Here is a 21141-nt window from a genome sequence, read left to right as displayed (position 1 = left end):
ACCAACATCTTGACATCTCATGCCTGTACAAATGTACGCAAGGTCCAAATGACTGTTAGCTTTGGTAAGGAAAGAAAAATGTTCTGGAAAGGGTTTCCAATAAATAAATACCTGAACTGACTGTTGGTGGTGTCCCAGCATACAGTTTAAAAAGCAGGAATGGAAGAAACAGGTTTTATTGGTGATACATGTACATGTGTATCCAATTACTCAAATAATTGGGCCTACATCACATTTTGATTTGACGTTGTTTGATATGTTACACTTAATATACTGCTTTTAAATGTGTTTTTTATTAAAAGAAAATGGGTGTTTTTATATTCGAACAAATTTATCACGTAATACTAATATTGCAAAGCACTGCAATAAAATCATAGGCCATTATATTTCAAGCACCATGCATTCATGTTCTGCATGGTAATAATATTTCTGCTCAATCCAGCAGACTCTCTCTGGCCTTGGTGCCCACACCTGGTTTAGGTGACAGTGAAAGTGAGGGAAATGTGAGTTTATTTCCACTGATAACTTCATTACAATATCAAACAATAATCAAATATAACACAAAGTTTGTCTAACATTATGCAGCCCTATTTTATATACTTGGGTATACTTTTTTTCAAATGATTAAATGCATTATGAGATTAAGAATCATTCCATAATGTGCTTGATTAGTAAAATATGTGATAACTGGAGCCCTGCTTGTAACAAGCAATGTGTCTTTAACTCTGTTATCACCACATCTTCTGACTTAAGATCAAAGATGCATATTAAAAAATATATATTTTTTAAATACATAACCAATAAAATGACCAGTAATGATTAGGATATCAAGTGCTCATAAAAAACTACTATTGTGAGAGAGCATCTGAGCTTTGAGATCATCTACAAATGTAGTAAATTAGCAATAAACTAATACTTAGGGCATTTTTGCTGAATTCTGACCCATGTGAGGTTAGTTAACATATATATATTGCACCTTAAATAATCTGTTTAGGTAATGGGTATGACCGCAATATCAAACAAGGTTTCAAAATTGTACATTGAAGCATAAATGAAGCTTCCAAGAGAAGAAAGGGCAAAAGTTGCAATCACAAAAAAACAGTGGAATGAAAAAACAAATTTCACTGAAGTTTGTTATTCTGATGACAAACTGAAAAAATACAACCTAACATCACCACACTGAGTAAATATTATTAGAGATTTACTTCCTGCTTGCCATTTTCTTCAATATATCAACAACTCATCAGTAAAATATAGTTTTAAGAGATCATTGTATTATTAAGTTTTGTTCAGAAAACACAAAGTCTGAACACTGCCTGCTTATAGAAGTTAAACAGTTTAACATCTATTTAATTAAGCTATGCCAGATTTCTTTTTCGACTGGTTCATGTCCTGATTTACCAGATTAGATTTACCAGAAATCCTGACACAATCAACTACGTATGTGATGCATGACAAGTGATAAGTTTGTTACTGGAGTGCATCTTCTTCTTGGTGCATGTCACAGTCTATTAAGTGGTTTTCCAAAGCAAAGGCCCAGGAGAAAGCCTCCGCCTTAACACACATCCAGATCACACCACAGCCCCGAAGCACCTTTAGCATTCCTTAACAGACTCATTTTTCCCTGCTCATGCAGACCGAAAACGAGTGAAAGGTAAAACATCCAGTCGACACTCACTTGACAAGGTGGGTGTCACAATACTACAGTACGAAAATGACTTCAGTCCAACACTGTGATACAATAAAATGTGCTTGATGCATCCTATTTCATGTCAGACTCAGACTACCAGTTGAATGGGAAAACTGATCATCGAAGCTGCAACCTGTGACACGTGTAACCACGTGCCAAATCCTGTAGTAGGGTCTTCAAATGGCGAACTGTGGTCCGGATAGGGACCAAAAACAAGTCCTATTTGGACCCAGATCGATCGTTTGACTTATTTACGCCCTTTTTTTCTCAAACTTACAGCAACTTATTTTTAGCGGCACAGGTTTTTTTGTTGTGCAAACAGATATGGTAGAGAAATTTACCACAAAGTGGCCCGGTTTCCTCTCTGCTTATCTCTGAGAACTCAACCCACGGACCCTAAAAGACAAATACTGAGAGGAAACTAGAGCTTTTTATTCAGACTGGATGGACTGATATGCGCTCAATTTTTTCCTGTGGAGTTTAATACCTCTTTGTCTTGTATTTTCAGAGACGGAGGCTATTAATAAAGTCTGCAAAGTACAGCTTTACGACAGATCCACCCGAGTCCTGGTAGTCACCGACGGCCCACCAACTCACCTGAATAACCTGTTAAATTATTTAGTTTGCTCTTTTTTTAATGGCACTCACTTGCATCGTGAACATAATCCTTAACTCAGAGGGTCTTAAACAGTGCATGGCATAAAGTGAATTGGTTCCCTGTTTCTACCTTGTAGTGAAATAAAATTGGCATGTAAATTAAATAAGGAGCTTTGAAAGGCATGTCAAAATATAGTGTTTTTTATGAACACACTAAAATGTTGCTTCCCCTCATTTCACATCTGCAGATCTACATTCATTTTAGAAACAAATATACATTTATTTCACTTGACATAGCCTACATGTATAAAACATACATGTAAAATAAAATATAACATTGCTCAAGAGGTATTTCTTCAAGCCGACCTCTCTAGATTTCAATTGAAGCCCACTGAGCCATAGTGCACCACTTCTTCCGGATTGGAAACAGGACGCAAAGCAGACAGTGGAGAGACTGTGGCAGGGACCCTAAATTAGATCAGAGAGATGATGGAGAAACGCTGCTCAGCTGACAGGACGATCCACGGCCGTGTGGCTCCGTCTCCGAGGCCACCGTGCCTTAAAAAAAAAAAAAACCAGATAGCCCGGGTCAGATCGTCCGACATGTCGCCATCCCAGGAGCGAGACGGCGATCGGGGCGCACCTTCCGCCCTGACGCTTGCGTAACGGGCCGGCGCTGTCGCTTTAACTCTCGCCGAGCATGTGATTGGGTAGTAATGCCGCTTTGAGCTCCAATCTAAAGTCAGTTACACAATAATTAGACCAGATTCTGCAGTAATAGGAGAGGGCATGGGTTTTTGACCTGGACAGGTGCCAACATCTAACCCTCCCTCCCCTCTCCCCGTGGCCCGGCACGGCCCTGCCCTGCTCCGGCGCGGCCTGCCCGGCCGCCCGCCCGGCTTGACCACACGCACCGGCTCAGGGGGGCGACCGGAGCACCGCGATGGCGCATATATTGCTAGCCTGACACAATCTCCGGCTGGGTTAATGAGAAGCTAGCCCACACGGGGCCTGGTGCGTGCAGGGAGAAAGAGGGAGGGAGGGAGGGATGGAGGGGAGGTGGGGGGAGAACCAGAGATGTACTCACGGCTGACTTTCATGCTGCCGAAAGCAGATGGCTGCGGCACTGGTTTGCAGCTCTCGGCGAAAGATGTGGTCCTGGGCCGACCCGACATGCTGATCCAATCCCGTTGATTCGCTGCGACTTGCTTAAATGGCAGGGCTGATCGATAAGCCGAACCTTCTCATCCAAAAAAAAGAGGATGTCAGTGAATTAATATCGCTCGGGAACTTTAAGAGATCCCCCCTCCTCGTCTTTATCCTTATTGTTCTTATCCACCGATCCTCTACGCCACTTTTTTTTTAAATATATATATCACCTATGAGAAGTGTCTTTTCTTCTTGCCCACCGATGGGTCGATCAGAGCATCGTTTCCTCCTTAAACTCCCGGTTTTCTTTCAGCGGGCCTCAGAAGACACGTCTCCGACTAAAATAGTCATGAATCTGGCCTCTCCCTGTGGCCCCCTCTGTTCAAAGCCAAACGCGAGCTGTGTCCGTGCGGACTCCACGGGTACGAGGGTTGTCTAGTTCGGGCGCAAATCTCAGACAAACGTGGCGTCTTCTTGTCGATTCCGGACACATGCAGCTCCTCTTCATATCCCGATGTGGAGGCTCAATGATCCGACTGCCATGGCGGCTCCCTCGCTATGCCCGAGCCTACAGACCGTCCAACGGAAAAACCGCCAGGCGCCACGGTCTCCTTTGGCGAATTAACAGACTTTACGCTAACGCTAAATCCGGCCTCGCCGTCGTCAAATTTCGGCGTCTGTGCCGAGGCCCTGGGGCGGCGAGCTTCTCAGAAAATAACGGTCTTAAGGTACGGAGTGCGACGGAACCGAACGTCTTTTTTTTTATTCCTTCCCCATAGGTTTCGGGCTCGAAAGTCTTTGTCGCTACGCACTTTACATACGCAGTTTCCGTAAGGGGTTACAGAGGTCGCTCCGCCGTCGAGGGAAGAAGTTCATGCTGTCGACGTAACTCGCGACAAAGAATGGGAAAACCGTGAACGCGCTAACGCTGGATCTCGGGTGGTGGATTTGATCCAATCAGAGGTGGTATCCTTCAGAAATGGGCGTTCACCAGTTCGGTTATCATCCAATGAGAGCGCAGGTCTTGAGCACCACATGGCATAATTTGCTCGGCGCCGCCCTCGGGACTTCAAAGGCTTTTTCCCGTGCCATGACGGGGACAAGGGGCGGAGCTCCTCGCAAGATTGATGGCTTTTCTAACCAATGGAGCCCCAGAACTCAACTGTCAGTTGAAAATGCCCCAGCTGTCACAGAGCGCCGGTGGTCATGCAGCACTGTTGCTATGTTAGTCACAAAACCCTACCCCTTTACCTTTCATGGACACGTTTTTTTCTTCTTCCAGGATGTATGTCTTCAGGCACATCATGTTGATTTGTGTCATGTTGCTCATTTTCTGTAATAACCATTTTGCTAATATTCAGTATTGCTCTTTAAGCAGCTTTTCTTTACACCCTTAACCACATAATGTAAATTTTATCCATTGTTTAAACACTTAAAGTGTATAAAAAAGGGTGTTTTCTCTGATCTAAGCTCTAATTTGTATTCTCATACATATTTTACTTCACCTTCTGTTTACTTATAACTAGTTTCATTCATTCTTTTTTAGTTTACCTTATATGGATAATTTATGTGCATTTTATTCCTTTTTACTTTATAGATCAAAATGCAAAAGTGATGCAAGGAAAAACTAAATATAGTACAACACATGACTGAGTAGCTTGTAAAGCCCTCTTTAGCAGCAAAGAGTTTATCTGATTTTTTTCTTCAGGACCTTATTAGTCTCATATTGTTTTGTTGCCTATTTTTCTTCACAAGTTGTTTCAGTAAAGTTACAGGTACTCATTAATGTGCAGCTCTTCTAAGATTTGTTATATTTCAAATGAATATAGGTCTGGTCATTGTACCATTTGTTTCAATGGCACAAATTGTTCTTTTTTTTCTTTTAATCTTTTAATACAGTTTTGGTGTTGTGCTTGATTTCATTGACCTGTTGCATCATGACCCAGTCAGGTGCGCAGGCTCTGTGGCTGCAAATCCAAATCATCACACCCCCTACCACTGTGCTTGAAATTAGTTTTTTTCTAAAGGGGAACAAACAACTCAAATTTGTTCAGTCTTTATCAAACAGCGGTGTCATCAAGTTGGACATTTAACATGCTTTAACTGGGGCCTGTTAGGTCTGAGATGTAGCTTTCAGGGTTTGTTCACCAAATCTCAGGACCTGCAAGGGTTACATCTTTTTGTAACTATGTCTTGATGCGTGAAAACTAAAAGAGAATGTGCTGTTACTGTACAATATGTTTATTATAAAAATAAACCCTGTGTATAGTAACTGATTAAAAGCCCATTTTCATTTATTTCTCAGAGTGTTTCTTCATTACTCATCCCAAGCAGAATGTAAGTCACTTACCTTAAGATGAGGTCTTCCCTTCCTCACAGTGATGAGTGGGTTGGCAGTCTGTCTTTTGCGGGATCTATTTATACTTTGTTGTGCTACACATGAAAAGGAGTTCCTCCGAGGCTGTCCTTCAGTGGTTCACATGCAGAACAGAGCTCGGTTTTAAAAACAGGCAGCAGAGTAGAAGTAACCGTTTTCCTTTCGCGGCAACACCTCCCCCAACAAAAGCACATTTTCCCACGAGCATAAAGAAAAGATACAAAGACACAAAGATAGTGATAGTGATAGTGAGTGAGAGTCAAGGTGAAGGAAAGCCAGGAAAGAGGAACATGAAAGGCTAGCAAGGAAAGTATTTTGCCGACATATTACAAAAATTATATAATTTGTAATGAGTTTCATCACAGCATAGAATAGCTTGTATGAATTTTACCTTTTGGAACATATTGTATGATAAAAACTAAGAAAAAAATAAATGTTTATACTTTTAAGACAAAATGCCTTTTACTTTCAAAAAAAGAAAAGAAAGAAAAGTCCTTTAGGTTCTCCCCTACAGCCTATAGAGGGCGACATGTGTCAATAAAACTGAAACACTGCACTTCTAACTTGATTGATTAAACCAGTAAAACCTTTCCTGGCATGTTTTAATAACAACCTTCAACTCTAATTTAATACAGAGTTTGTCTTGCTGTCTTAAAAAAATCACTTCCAGTCTTAAATAAATATATAAGAAAACCAGGTGTACCATAAGGATATGTAACCTTGTATTTGTCAAAGTTTATACATCTTTCTCAATCAGATTAAAGATTCATGTGTGGTTCAAAGAAAAATAAAATGTGACAGCTGAAATGCTAAACTCAAGGCTACAAAACAGTAGTCCACAAAACAAATGCTGACATCACAAGAAATATACAGTATATGCTTTTATAGAGTTTATGCCTAAAGCAGGATCATGAACTGCGCAAAAAGCCGAAACTGAATAGAGGGAATTTGTGTCTCATTACTGATTGCATATATTAGGTTTTTACATGTGAGCTGAATATGCATTTAAGGATGGAAAAATGGAAAAGTATACTCATAGTTTTTCAGGTTAATAGAACTTGAGGAAATAAAAATAGGATGTATTAATAAGGGTCATTAAACATTTTATTACTAAAAAATGTTTGCTGTCTGTAGGAATGTTTCTGTATAGACATAGACTGTTTATAAAAGACTGGTAACCCATCAGGTTTGAAAACAAAGACTAGTGTGAAAGTACCTTAAACCTGCTCTCTAGTGATCTGATTGTAAAGATGTTTATGAGGAAATTATGGAAAACATTTTCCTGTTGAGTTGGGTTTTTATGAATCAATCTCAGCCACAACATTTATCTGCAAATCAAGAAAACAACAGAGGCCAAAGTGCATCACCTGACACTTCAGAACTGGAAAACAGGGCAGAAATACAAAGTACAGCCCAGTCCTTAATATGTATACAGGTATTTACCTGGTATATATTTTCTACATACCTCACCGGGTATTTCTTATCCGGTACATTTATTTTCTTTGACTTTTTTCTCCTTGCTTGTTCTCTCAATAACACTGACTGACTTTCTGTTCCAACCTCAAATTATAAATCCACTTTGAGTTTGGAGTTTTAATCTGTCACAGTCCTAGGTTTTAACCAGGCATATCAACTCACAAGCACCCATAAAGTAAAGTGTTTAATGCCAAAACATGCACAAATAAATATTCAAATAAATATACCTTTTGCACATTAGGTAAAAGAATGCACATTTGTCATTGTTTCATTCTGCAGCTGCATGTATGTTCTCTCTATCCATTTTTAATTTAAAGTTGACTAATGTAGAAAAAAAGCAATTTCTGCTTTGTTGAGTTATAAATATTACAAGTTCTAAAGTTTCAATAATAATAATAATAATAATAATAAAAAAATAATAATAACAATAAACTCAGTCCCATGATGGAAAATTCAAGGTAAATCAGTCAACTCTTCATTCAAAAGGAAAAAAAAACACCTTCCTGTTGAAATCAGCCATCCAAACTATCTCCCAATATTAAAACAGAATCTTTAAGTTTGCTGATCAAATGTAAATTCAAGTGGTAGAAATGTGAAAAACAGTACAAAGTTACACATAAAATTTAGCAAACGTTTCATCATACTAAAGTGGGTTTGATGTTGTCTTTGAACACCACGGGGCGGGATGAGGAGTGGTAGAGGTTCGCACAGTCATCGTATTCACTGTCGGAGGAGTCCGAGGAGCTGTCTGAGCACAGCAGTGAGCCTCGCTGCAGGCAAGAGTCACAATAAGGGCGGTGATAGTAACAATAATCCGTCGAGCTGCTAGAGTCCGAGTCCCAATAACCACTCGAGTCTCTAATGTGGTGACGGCGCTGCTCGCCGTTGCCACCCTCTTCCACCTCAGACCTTGAAAAGCATCTTTCACAGGTTTCAATTGCTTCCTGTTCGTCTTCAGCGGCCGCTTTTTCCTCATTCTCCTTCTTTACCTCATGGTTGTTATCGTGAAAGTGCAAGAGTGTTTCATTCACAGTACTCATCCCTGGGTTTTGGTGATCCCAGTTTGCGTTTGTCTTTCTGCAGTTTGGGCCTACTGAGCCTGTGTAGAAGCAGGAAGGGTGCAAACCTCTTCTAGAGGAGTTAAAAGGTGGCCGACGTTTTCTCATTGAGTAAGGGGATGTGCTGGGGTACTCGCAGGGGACGGGGACGGGGGGATGAGGGGAGCAGGGTGACAGAGGGGTCAGTTTTAGCTGTGAAGGTGTCCTTACTGCCTGAGCAGGAGATCGAAGGGTGGTCTCAGAGACCGCATCCATGCTCAGCTCCTGGAGGATCTCCTGCAGCTGTTCACTGCTGACAAAACCAGTCAGTTTGGCATTTGGTCCCACCTGCAGGGTTAGGTCACTATGATTGAGAAATGTTCCCCTGTGAGCCGAGTTCAGTCGTCTACGGTTTTGGAGAGAGGTGATGAAGTGAACAGTCTCCTCTGCTGTCCTGCCGGGAAATGTGAGAGACACTGGACGCTTAAGCTCCTCATTCTCTCTGGACGGAGCTGTGTCTCTGTCTGCATGGCCAGAAACAGAGACTTCTCTCTGGGTTTCACTTATGTGAATATCCTCTGTGATAGTGGGTGAAACAGGAAGAGGAATGATGGGGTTTGGAGCAGAGGAGGAATTAAAGGAAGATGTAACCATATTTGATGAAACGGGAGGAAGAGGGAGGCTGTGCGACAAAAGACGGGCAGAAAGTCTGGATTTAGTTTCTCTCTGAGTTAAACAGGAAGACGAGGGGCTTTCAGACTGAAGTTCAGTGGACTTGGTGGAGGAGGAGTTGAGCAGAGTGGCTGAGGAGTCCATGTCCTGGTCCTCGAGGGACTGGCTCGCTGTCATGAGTCTCAGGAGTTTTTCCTTGGCATTGTTTACCTGCTCCTGAAGACTGTCGATCGCAGCATTCTTCTGGAAAAGTGAGGGAAAAATAATGTAAGCAAATGAAATCGCACAAGATGTCAGATAATGCAGTTCATTTATGTATCATACGATTACATTTGAGCCTAAGAACCTTTAGACAGGTACGGGTGCCTTACAGTGCATTACAACTGATGTTTGCTTAATTCTGACTTAAAAGAAAAGAAAATTCTGACTCCATCAGCCTTCCAGCCAAATGGCATCAACATTAGAGTTTAAGCAATCCTGTTTTGGGATATCTATAATTTGGGACATCTTACAGAATATCAGGAGTAAAGAAAGTGATCCACAGCAGCCAAAGCATGTTCACAAATGTTGAAGGCAGCAATAATTATGTCAACAAGTCGATAAAAACGATCTATCAGCTCCCACACATAAATGAACCAATAAAGTGCAGATGTCACCAATGACAGCAATAGATTACCTCACTCAGGAGTTTTTTCATGGAGCTGTTCTCTCCCAGCAGGTAGTAGATCTCGTCCTGGCTGTAGACCGACGCCTGGCTCTTACTGGGGCTGCTGAAGTACTTGGCCATCTGACTCTGGTTGTTCTGGTCCTCCTCAAACTGCTTCCACTGGGTCAGCTGCACAAGGGCAAGTGATGTTTTAAACAATATATAATCGGTATGTCACACTGGTTTGCCGTATGAACTACCAACACTGATTGTAAATCCTTCTAGGAAAATCTGAGCTGACATTTAGAGAAAGTTGGGTTTTGGCACATGGCTTAAATATTTCCTTCCCTTTCACGGGAGATGCATTCCTTAATGTTAAGATAAACCCTCAACCGACTCTCAGAGAGTCATAAAGCTGTTTGCAGCAGTTTATGACAAACTGACTTCCAGACAACTTCTGTGTGAGTCATACTCTGCTGACATGCACCGAAACTTCAGCTGTGAGCGCAACGATCACCTTTGGGATTTATTAGTTTTCCTCCTCGACAAAGAGAAAGAGAAACTTGTATGCTCACGCAGCAGTAGTTGTCATTCTGTCTGTCTTCCTACAGTTCCTATCTGTTTAATTGGTTCTCAGACGACGGCACTAAGAAAAACAGGGCAAATACTTTCAAATACTAAAAGGGTTATCCTCCCAAATACAAGGAAGCCAGAAATAATTTCTCAAAGACTAGAGAGACAATCCAGATCATTCCCTTAAAGTGATCATTCAAGAAATGGCATGCTTTCTACATTAAGCAGAATTTGTCATTAATGCCACATGTCTGCTGTTGTTTGTTTCTAACCTGCGGCACAAACAGCATGCAGTTGATGGCCAGTGTGCAAATGAAGATGGCTCCAGCCACGGTGCTGTAGACCAGGTTGGGCCAGGCTTGCAGGAAGACAGACACGGGGATGGCCACAGCAGAGGAGAAGGTCACCAGGGTGACGGCTGTAATGATGGTGGGAGACTGGTTGACCGGAGGATGGCTGACGTTGCTGGTCAGTCCGGCCAGATAAGTGCCGTAGAGGAGAAGACAACCCTGGAGGTGTGGAAAAATATAAGAAAAGGATATATTAATGATGATTATTATAGTTTCTAGAGAGCAATAAACAATGAAAATAAAGATGTAAACTATGTTATTGTGCTAAAAGCAAAAACATTGTTATGACTGTATTTAACAGAAACTGAGCAGATCATGCTTACTTTCTGTACAGCAATCATGATTATCCAGATGTTTGAGTGTTCAGAGGAACAAGAGTCCAGCTGAGACAAAGAGTAGGAAACATCTTTCTCCAACACCTGCATCAAAGGAAACCAAAATATGAGTCAAGAGTGGATATTTCATTTACTTTATCACAAAAAGCACTTAACATTTTTAGACAGAATTAGTACTGTTAGAATAGTATTGCTGTCATAAAATAAACTTTTCCTGCAATGTCAAGTCAGTCAAATTATTTCACAGAAATAAGAAGTAAAATAAAATGCTGGTTCAGTAAGACATTTTATGTAATTTAAGATTTTTTGAACAGCTCCACATCAGAATCTACCTTGACAAAAGCTCCAACAGATCGAGAACACCTGATGGGGTCTGAGAAGTTCCAGGCTGTGAGAACCAGGATGTCCACAAGGATGAGCAGACCCACCATGCCGATCAGCTGGATGTCCCGGATGATCTGAGACAGAACGAGGAGACACAATGAAATCAAAATCTGTTCATTCAGAAGCAGGAGTCTGGTTGTTTGAGATGATTCTGTGGCTCAGAATTCAGACAGGTAGAGAAAGTTAAAGAAAACGCAAAGAGCTCTCAGAAATAAAGCATCAAGGTAAACTTTATATAGTTTTCAATATAAGCTGCAGAATTTTCCCTTTTATGATAATAAGTGAATATATTTATAGAAGCTGACAGAGCTTACAACAGGCTCAGAGTGTGATCAGACATATGAAAACATACGACTGAATCTGACAGTTTCACAACAATTTTAACTACTCCAGCAAAATAATTTACCAAGTACTTTCTAATTAAGGCAAAGTATATAAACAGAACTATAAAAATAACCCAATAAAAGCAAAGGTTTTAAAGTTTAGAGAGTTGTGGCTTTGTTGGCCATCGGTTTCTGCTTAAACACAACAAGCCAAGGCCACTTCCCTTTGAAAACCTCTGCTGTGGTTCTGAGGAGAACCAGATGAAACTGTGTGAAGCCTTTAAAACTACCATGGCACAATGCTGCTGTTGTTGCATCTGTAAGGGCTAACAAATGTGAAGTGTCCAAAGAGGTTTACTAAGATCAATACCTGACTTGTAGCTGCAAAAACACAAAGTCACCATTGCTCAAAGTTGAACTTGAGGCTTCTTATCAGCAGTCAGCAATATAATGTGTACTGCTATACTTTCACAAAGGTGGGCTCTATTTTTCACACAGAAGTTGAGGCTCCATAAATTTGCTTGCTTCTATTTGTGCCTCTAAAGCAGTTAATAAAAGACTAATTAATTTAAAATCAGGGGTGTAAACCAGAAGAGCATGAATGCCTACCACTCTCTTATCAGGCGCTCGCTGTGTGAACACTCGGTAGAGTCTCCACGTCTTCCCCAAAATGGGTCCAAACACCAGGGTGCTTCCAAGACACAATGTCCATGTCCGAGCCTGTAGGACACATCATCATCATCATCATCATACCTCACAATATTACAAATCCAGCAGAGCATATAGGGTAAAATGATTACTTACTTGCAGCACAGCTATAGATGTTCCAGTTTGTGTGTAGGCCTGTTCATCGAAGGCAAAAAGAAACCCGCTGATGTAAGCGAGGACACTTCCAAAGAGAGTCAGAACGTTCAGGTTGGGACTGGACATCTTCACTATCCTGACAAATTGACACAAACATACTGTAAGTAATCTGTAGTTACCTTTTAGTGCTTGCTGTAATGCTTGCCTCAGGAACATTGTGTTGACCTGACATGCTTTCCTACATCCTTCCATATCATTTTAACAAGGTTTAGCCCAATACAAGTCTTTATGCATTCAAGCTTGACTGCGGCTCTGTACATCTTTGCTCTACCTGTTGTTTTTGAAGCGCAGGGTGAAAAACAGAAAGCAGAATGCCGACAGGATGCCACAGGATAGTAGAGTCCAGACGACAGCTCTTAGCACTGGAGATAAGGAACGCCTTGGGAGCTCCGCTGCCAACTGCACACACAGACACGAGTATTCAAGGCTCTTAGAAAGTCACATCTAAATGCAGCTCGTTTGTGAGCACGTCGTGATTAATGTTATAAGTGTTCAAAAGTCTCTCTTACTGACAGAGGCAAAAACAACCAAAATATAGACACAGATTCATCTCAGAAGACAACATTTTATTAGGGCAAACAGAGCAACAAACATCACAAAACAGCCTTACAACTTTTTTTTTTTTAATCAGGAAACTTCAATCATCAATAAAGCAACAGGAAGAGATCAAATGTTCTGGTAAATTAGATGTTTACAGGCAAGATGACAAGAGGGGCCAAGTTGACCCCGTCATGATTCCTCCGTGGGTTGAAGTAAGGGAAAAGTCTCTCACTGAAAGTGTATCCGATGAATGTGTAGATGTGAGAACGAGTATCCGTGTTGTAAAAGGACACTTGACCCCCCTCTACATCCACATACACCCCGATTCTCTGGGGCTTTTCCACCAGCGGTACGTGGATAGGAGGGCTGTTGAGTGCCCAGTAGTTCCCATCCTTCCTCAGCCCCACGGTCCAATAGCCTCTCCCAGGGTTCAGCATGTTCCCTCCTTTTCTGTTGACAGATTCAAGCGCCACGCCAATGTCCCATTCTGTCTTCCCTTTCACCTGGACCTCGTAGTAGAACCTGCCAAAGGAAAAACCTTCCTTTGCCAAAACACTCACACAGGGGTAAAATCTCTTTGGGATGTCAGGGCAGCTGGCAGCCACGTCTCCGTGATAGACCTGTTTTTTGTTCTCAGACAGCACCAGTTTGGGGTGAGCTGTGTCAAGATCCAAAGTCACGTCCACGGCGCAGGACTTTGCCCGCTTAAATTCGGCCTCGCAAAGCTTCTTCGCCTCAGCCTTCACCGTTTCCTCAACCTGACATGCGACTCTCCTGACCGCCCTCCTCACTGTTCCCACGTATTCCACACTTTGCCCCCAGGTTTCACACCAGTCTGTGATGGCTGTCACTGTGGACAAAGCTGGAAAGTTCTGAAGAAGGTAGAGATCATCGTTGGTGCTTGAAAGCAGATTCAGTTCGGTGTTTATGTGCCTCAGCTGGTCGATCTCTTGCTCCAGCTCCATTATCATCCCACTATCTCTGCTTTCTACCTGCCTCTGTCTTGCTTTGATCACCTCAGCCACCTCGGCTTGGCCTCTCTGGACAATTTGGAGCAGTTTGTTGAAGATCTGTAAACTCTCCTCAAGCTCTTTTTCTGTGTTTCTCTTACTGAGCTGAACATTTTTATTGAGCTCACAGATTTTCTGCAAAAGGTTGTGGATCATTCCTTGCACTTCCGCAGTTAAGTTTCCAATCTGAGCTCTCCTGTTTTTGCTTTCGTTGTCTATGTGAACTGTGAGGTGGGTCTTATGGTCTTTCTGGGTGCAGACCTGGCACACATACTTCTGATCGGTGTGACAGAACAGCTCCAGAAGACTCTGGTGCTTCTTGCAGACTCTGTCCTGCATGCTCATCGTGGCGTTAATCAGTCTGTGGTTCTTGAGCGAGGCGACAACATGATGGGGCTCCAGATGAGTCTTGCAGAATGAAGCCAAACAATCCAGACATGATTTAAAAGCTTTCACCTGTTTTCCAACACACACATCACAAGAAACTTCACCTTTACTGCTTATTGGCGGGTCCATAGTTTCGCTTCCGTCTTTGTATTTCTTTTCCCAGAACTTCTTAAACTGAGAGGTCACCTCGGATATGAAGGTGTTAACTTTAAGGTCAGGCCTCTTGTTCAACTTTTGTTTACACATTGGGCACTGTGGCAGAGTGGCACTCCGCCAGTATGTCTGAATACAGTCCCTGCAGAAGTTGTGCCCGCAAGGAGTGGAGACGGGCTGGTTGAACACGTCCAAACAGATGGGGCAAAGAAGATGCTCCTTAGACAGGATGGTCGCAGCGGTGGCCATATCTGGGAAGGAAAAAAAAACAGGTGGGATTTTATGGAAAAAGTTGGCTCAGCTCTTTGTATTTTTGTCTTACTCTATTGGGTTTAGAAACACTTGTGCATGACTGGTCACCACATCCACGAATAGCAACAAACACACAGTGTTGCATTTCATTCAAGAGTGTTACATCTAGCAGCAGGTTTCACTAAGCTAAGATCAAACAGGACAGAGGAATGAAGCAAGACTTTTAAAATGCCATGCTGTCATATTAAACATTGCTACAACAACACACAAACTTTCCTTCCCTTTGGGAATAGCTGTTATTAGACTCTGATTCCAGTGCATGCATGTATCAACATCATAAAGTGTCAAAGAAACCAAAACGATAACTCACCTCATTCCTTTGTGGTGTTGTGAATGGAGACAGAGCCTGTTTGTGTTTACTAATATCGTGACTCCACCGCTCTTAGTTTTACGTTAGAATGTCACCATACACTTCCTCCTGCCCACCTTCTTCTGGTGTGGAGCTCGGCTGTCTCGTCTCTTAAAGGCATCCATGTCGGAAGGGATTCTAAACATAGCTTCAGCAGTCCACCCCTTTTACCTTACCCGACCTTTTCCATTCAGCTGTCCCCTCAAATAAAAAAGTATCACAGTCAACAAGGAACCAGGCACGGGATGTATACAGTGCATACCGTACAGAGAACAAGGAGGTGAACATCATGGACGTTGTATCGATAAATGAAAACTTTCAGTTCAAAATAGATAAACATAAATAAGACATAAAGGTTACAAACCAACAAGAAGCTGAAGGATGTAAAAGCAAGCAGCACATTGAAGTTTAGATTGTAGGAAATTAGTAAATATACATGTGTAAGCATGTGAGAACCAAGAATGTTCCAATGTACAAAGTTGGTATGGTCTCATGAAGAACATTTTATTCAGCATTAATTGAATGGCAGGTATGACTGTGAATTATTTACTGATGTTCTGGTAGGTTTTCAGCATTAACCCAGGTTCAAACTTTGCAGTTCCTGTCTGTCTTAGACAAATGTTATTGTGAATGAATCGAAACAAAACCTTGGTTGTGAGCTTGAATTGGTGGTCTATGGTTGTTCAGAGTGACATGTACAGCTGATTCAGTTCTCTCCAAAGACGTCAGATATCAAGCAGTGTCAGAATTTCTTGAATTTTTTGTTTTTTTTTGTAAAAAATTGCACATCGTGACTGCTGCTGCAACCACCGTCTTTTTTTTTCCAACCAAACCCACAACAACAATTATTTATTTTGTCTTATCCTCCTCACCCCTTTTTAGAATCTGAATCCAGTAAAAATAACATCAGTGCTAGCACAGTGTGAGCCTTTAAACCAAATGTGCTGATATGTAAAACCCATTAGTTTATGACGACAGTGTACACTAATGGAAGGACATCCCTGGGAGGACATCCCTGTGTTTCCTTACAGGGATGTCCTCTTTCAGCACAAAATAGCTCCTGAAAGCCTCCAGAAAATACCTCAGGTGAACTCTACGGAACATGACATGAAGTTCTTAGTTGACACGATCTCCAAATGTTCAAGGAAGGAATCCTTGACCAGACGAGTGGAAAAAAAACTCTCATCTTACAAGTATGTTTTCAGCACTGTGTGGAAGTGTGAAAGGCATGTTCACTTGTACTGTACAAGAGAATACTCAACAACAAATAACTTCTGGGTACCTGGGATAAAGTATGTGTAGCACATCTGTGTGCCTGACGTGATAATGATATCTGTACAGCTGCAAGCGTGTGTGAGACAAAGCTTACCGAGCTCAGACTGCAGAGCTTTAGCAGAATGTCCACACCGTCCTGCCTGCTGACTCCAGGCTGGATGAAGCACAGTGGGGCTTCACACTGGGAGCTGCAGTTCAGCTCATGCTCCATGACTGGCCCCAGTCTGTCCACCATCACAAACACGCCCTGAAAAAGGACCAGACGACATGACAGCTGTGGTCACATTTTGTAAAATGAGCACCAGTACAAGAATTCAGGAGGGCAATTCAGGTAAAACTTCAGTCTTCTGTTTGGTCCTAAAACCTGGGATTGTATTATTTTAATTTCTACTGAAAATACAGTTTTGTAAAGTTATGTAAAACAAGTTTTAAGGTGGCCTAAGGCCTTGGATCTTAAGGCATGCTACAAAAACAAAACAAAGCTGCCAAAACTGTATAGAACCCTCAATTTAGTCCATTATGAGAATTCTGTGACATAAGTTTTAGGTTTTGAAAACCAAACAAACTTCCTACAAAAATCCTGCCAGAATCCAGGATATATTTTGTTAAAAGACTTCAACATTTTAAACAAAGATCTTGTGCAATCTATCGTGCTCAGCATACGCATCAGGGACAACTGTGAGCCACTAACATATCAGATTTTAGCTCAATATCTGTAAAAATGACAGAGTTACAGACATTTTGTGTTTGCTCAGGTTGATTAGCTGTGGTGGCCATCTTGAACTGAGTTGACTCCATAAATCGCAAGTTGTAGATGCCCATCCAGTGATTACTTTCTGAGAGTTTGATTAAAATATGTCCAGTGGTTTAATAAGATATTTTGCTAAAAGACAGATAGGGGTATTTATTTATTACTTTTTGAATAGAAATACCTTAAAATCAAAGCTGTATTTAGGCCTTTTTTTCATTATATAACAATAAGTTAAACCTCTTCAGGTAAACAGTTAATAGTAAAATTGCAGCAATATCAAAAATGAAAATAATTCAAGTTTAAAATCCATGAAGTAGTTGTAAGACCCTTTTGTACCACAGTGTGGTGCTCCGACTGAAAGTAGGAGAAGTGATGGAGATGTGAAGATGGTGTGACATTACTCAGCGTGACGGAGCACAGCTTCAGAAACTGTTTGTCCTCATGTTTCACTTCACAAACACTGAATCACAGTCTGCTGCAGCGAAGCCAAAGAGAGCATCACACTCCTAACACCCATCTGCTTTTACTTCCAGCTTCGGTGACGGCCACCTCATCTGAAGTCAGCTCACTCATTCAGAGCATCTCAGACTGAGCAGCTAAACAAGAGTTCATCCGTGCTGCCGCAGGTATTTTTATGAGACTACCCCAAGCTGCACCGACATGCTGGAGATGAAATGACGAGGGCCCACCTGATACTTGGAGCTGAAACCAGACTTCTAGTCTGATTGTTGTAATTGCTGCTGTGACTCAGCTGCATGATGCCGAGATGGTAAAAAAGGCCAGTTTTTATTGAAAAACGTTGGCAGACAGGTGAGTGTTTATGTGCTATCAGACGTTACACATGCGGTCGCTGTCTGTGGAGTGACTAAGAAGGCCTGAGCGGCCCGATATCTGCTGAGTTGGTAAGCGTGCCAAAAAAATAATAGCTAGTCGAGCCACTGTCGTAAAAAAAAGTGAGACAGTTGAAAAGATTCAAAAGGTAAGTTATGGGTTTGTTCAAATCAAAGCTTCAAGAATGTATTCTGTTAACAAAACAATAAAGCCATGAGAGCGACATATCTGGGAAATGTCTGGACTTCCTGTTCATGTCCTGTCGTCATTTTCCAACTTTAGATCGCAGTTTAGCTTCTTCCTGCAGGAAAAGCCGACAGAGAGAGGCATTTCCCTTCGCTTTTTTTTAAACCTGAACCCTGAAGGTTTCAGCTTGGAAAGGAGACCATGCAGGATTCAGCAATTTTTCTTTTTTTTTAGTTTTTTATTCAGGTAAGGGGTCATTGTGAAAGCAGCCAGAACAACATGCGACTTCAAACTGCCTTCAGTTTTTCTGGACATGTTTTGACAGTTCAGCACAGTCATGAGGAGTGTCTTCTACAGTCCTGAAGGCTAAACCACAAGTAATACCTGAGCTACCTGTGTGCGTGTGGGACGGGCCTGAGCCGCCTATAGGGTTTTACTTACAAACACCTTTTTTGTTTAGTTTAATAACCCATCAGGAAAGTTTTAACTTTTCTCAACAGGTCTCAGAAAGACTTACCGGGACTTGTGGTTTATTAAAAGAAAAAAAAAAATAACCCAGCTGGAAGTAAAGCCACTCATTGTCCTGTCAGTCAGTCGGGTTTTGAAGATTAGAGCGGCAACATGGAGGCTATAAGGCTCAGTTCAGGGGCAAATATTGAAACATTCTTTCAGAGTCAATAATCCGTTTATAAGTTTGTTCTTTAATCTGAGGTAGAATGCAATTACTGGCAGAGAAAGGATGCTTTTAGATTTGCAGCGTGCTTTAATCGACTACTCGTTCGTCCTGAGTTCGGCAGAAGATAAATGCGCTAAACTAAATGAAAGTTTACAACACTTCTTCTCTGAAGATACTTGGTTGATGAAATTGTACAAGTGGAGCCAGGAGAACATTTCATTTTAGCAATATTTAATCACTTCAAATCTTAAATTTTCAATTATTTAATATCATTTCTTTGCAGTTAACTTCAACAGCAGTAAGTTGAAGGGGTGAAAGTGATACTAAAGCTCTATTACATCCCTGAAATTCTGCAACAAAACAGCTGTATGGGTATTTAAAGAGAGATAAGAACGGGATAGAACAAAGGGGAGGAAAGAGTAAAATTCATAAAAAGTTTCAGCATGCAAACCTTGATCTTCAACGATGGATTCCATCGCCTCGTCCCGTGTCAAAGTCCATCGCCCAACACCCAAAATAGTTATAACGAACACTAAAAATAAATGAAAAGATGAGTTGTCCAGCATTGCTACATGGTCCTCATGGCTTCACACACGAAGAAAAAAAGAAATCCCACGTCTTCAATTTCAATATCAAACTGTCAGCCGGAGAGGATCCTGTCACTCAGGAAGTCGCTCAGTAGACTGCAGGAGTTTCCATTTGAGCGTGAAGGGAGGGAGGGAGGGAGGGAGGGAGGGAGGCGTGTGTGTCAGGAGAGGAGGTGACTGTGCTCCCCCCTCGATCACTCCTAAACTTTCCAGCTCCAGAGTCTGATGTGACCGTGTGGTGCAGGAGGGTTGTGGCCGCTGGGGGGACTTCAGGGTGGCAGATGGGACCAACAGGGTGGGACATTATCTGTCCACTGATCAAACAAACAGGCTGAAAACAGGCTGGAAAGAGAAACACAAATGATGTCATTTTTTTTTATGCTTTCTTTTTTCAAAGCAGACGTTTATGAGGGATTATGGCAGATCACTGACAAAATCTTTTTTTTTGCTGGCTGACAAATCTGAAGCGTTTTTTTTTTTTTCTTTGAGCGCAGCGTGCCAGTGGAGATCTTTGTTCCGGCAGCTATAAGAGGGATAAAGGTGTTATTAGGATGTCACGAAGATTTACTGTGGGAGCCTGCACTCAAATATCATTCCTCATGTGGGAGTGTCGCTGGAAAGAAAAAAGTGTCAGATGGAAAAGAGGAAACAAAGGACCTGTAGAGATGAAAAGAGAGCAATATCCTAAATATTCATTCTAAAGCTTAGCAATAGGCAATTTTTTTTTACTTCTGGAAGATTAAAAGAGATCACTGTTTTCCAGTTTAGGCCACTTTACATTCAGTTTAGTTTTGTTGCTCATTATCAATTTCTCAGAGCTTTCATTTTAAAATGAATGCTCATTTCCACAGGCACCGAAACACCTCGATGAACCCAAATTTCAAAATTAGCAATGCGTGCAATATCACATCTTAAACAAATGTGTCAGTAACGGTTTAAGATGAACTGCACTCAGTGGCATAAAGCCAGAAATGAACTTACAGTGGACTGAAAATCTTAAAAAAAAGGTTAATTTGTTACCCTGTTGTCTCTCTGAATAAACACTGACAACCTTTGTGTTTAAACCGATCTACTAATGAATTAATTTAACAAGAAAATATAAGTAAAAAGTAAGTAAAAACTTATTTGTATAGCACATTTCAGCAACAAGGCATTCAAAGTGCTTTACATCAGAAAAACATCAGTAAAATCCTTACAATAATCAAAAACATCATTACATTCATCAAAAACTTGTATTTAAAGCACACACACACATACAGGTTACAGTTACTTTTTTTAAACTTATTTTATGTAGCTGATAAAAACTGATTAAGACTAAATACATTTTTGATAACCCATCTCTTTTTTCAGCTTCTTGTATTAAAGAAAGAACAAATTGATGCCGTTAATATAAACTTTCTGTTAAATATCATTCATTTTTGGTCATGAAAAGTTAAAATAATTATTATCGCTCAATCAAAACCCAGCAAATAGCAATATGGAGTGAATTACTGTGAATGTCACCGTAAAATAGAAGTAAGCAATTAGAGCAGAGTTTTGGACGGAGGTCAGTAAACTCAATATTTTTATTTGTCTTTATTTGTTTTGTTTGACTTTAAAGGACTGAAGCAG

At 41.2% G+C, this 21141-nt stretch overlaps 3 protein-coding genes across 8 annotated transcripts in view; all 3 read right to left on the bottom strand.

Moving 5' to 3' along the window:
* The window catches only part of gsk3ba (glycogen synthase kinase 3 beta, genome duplicate a), a 32878-nt gene extending 28550 nt beyond the window's left edge, over positions 1-4328 (bottom strand). For 2 of the 5 annotated variants that reach the window (XM_017410304.3, XM_017410303.3), the window contains exon 1: positions 3375-4327. In XM_017410304.3, coding sequence (XP_017265793.1) covers positions 3375-3462 — 88 coding nt within the window. In that variant the 5' untranslated portion in view covers positions 3463-4327. Of the gene's footprint in view, positions 1-3374 lie in introns of all 5 variants that reach the window. The other 3 variants (XM_037976144.1, XM_017410302.3, XM_017410305.3) reach the window with 3 other exon arrangements.
* A 2194-nt stretch (positions 4329-6522) lies between these two features.
* gpr156 (G protein-coupled receptor 156) lies at positions 6523-19612 on the bottom strand. Of its 2 annotated transcripts, none has more exons than XM_017410082.3 (10): positions 19395-19612; positions 16594-16746; positions 12745-12872; positions 12414-12549; positions 12219-12329; positions 11235-11360; positions 10891-10986; positions 10490-10726; positions 9675-9833; positions 6523-9241 (listed from the first exon to the last, which is right to left on the bottom strand). In XM_017410082.3, the coding sequence occupies exons 2-10, from the start codon at positions 16732-16734 to the stop codon at positions 7928-7930; spliced, it is 2448 nt and encodes an 815-aa protein (XP_017265571.1). In that variant the 5' UTR covers positions 16735-16746; positions 19395-19612; the 3' UTR covers positions 6523-7927. The 2 variants fall into 2 exon arrangements, with proteins under 2 accessions (XP_017265571.1, XP_037832166.1); XM_037976238.1 differs by having other exon boundaries at positions 6523-9238.
* LOC108232346 (E3 ubiquitin-protein ligase TRIM39-like) lies at positions 13019-15787 on the bottom strand. Its single transcript, XM_017410083.3, has 2 exons — positions 15186-15787; positions 13019-14814 (listed from the first exon to the last, which is right to left on the bottom strand). The coding sequence occupies exon 2, from the start codon at positions 14810-14812 to the stop codon at positions 13157-13159; it is 1656 nt and encodes a 551-aa protein (XP_017265572.1). The 5' UTR covers positions 14813-14814; positions 15186-15787; the 3' UTR covers positions 13019-13156.
* Positions 19613-21141: the final 1529 nt, after the last annotated feature.

This window comes from Kryptolebias marmoratus, linkage group LG6 (assembly GCF_001649575.2).
Source record: "Kryptolebias marmoratus isolate JLee-2015 linkage group LG6, ASM164957v2, whole genome shotgun sequence".
Classification (NCBI taxonomy): domain Eukaryota; kingdom Metazoa; phylum Chordata; class Actinopteri; order Cyprinodontiformes; family Rivulidae; genus Kryptolebias; species Kryptolebias marmoratus.
Note: the sequence above shows the minus strand (reverse complement) of the source record. Positions and strands in the feature narration are given on the sequence as shown.

What these genes read in the sequence shown, in the direction of transcription:
- LOC108232346 (XM_017410083.3), bottom strand. Translation starts at nt 14,812, where the DNA reads ATGGCCACCGCTGCGACCATCCTGTCTAAGGAGCATCTTCTTTGCCCC.
- gpr156 (XM_017410082.3), bottom strand. Translation starts at nt 16,734, where the DNA reads ATGGTGGACAGACTGGGGCCAGTCATGGAGCATGAGCTGAACTGCAGC. An exon ending in AGCTCTGCAGTCTGAGCTCG is followed by an intron (nt 12,873 to 16,593) that starts GTAAGCTTTGTC and finishes CTGTGTGTGCAG; the next exon opens with TTGGCAGCGGAGCTCCCAAG. An exon ending in CTGCGCTTCAAAAACAACAG is followed by an intron (nt 12,550 to 12,744) that starts GTAGAGCAAAGA and finishes TCAATTTGTCAG; the next exon opens with GATAGTGAAGATGTCCAGTC.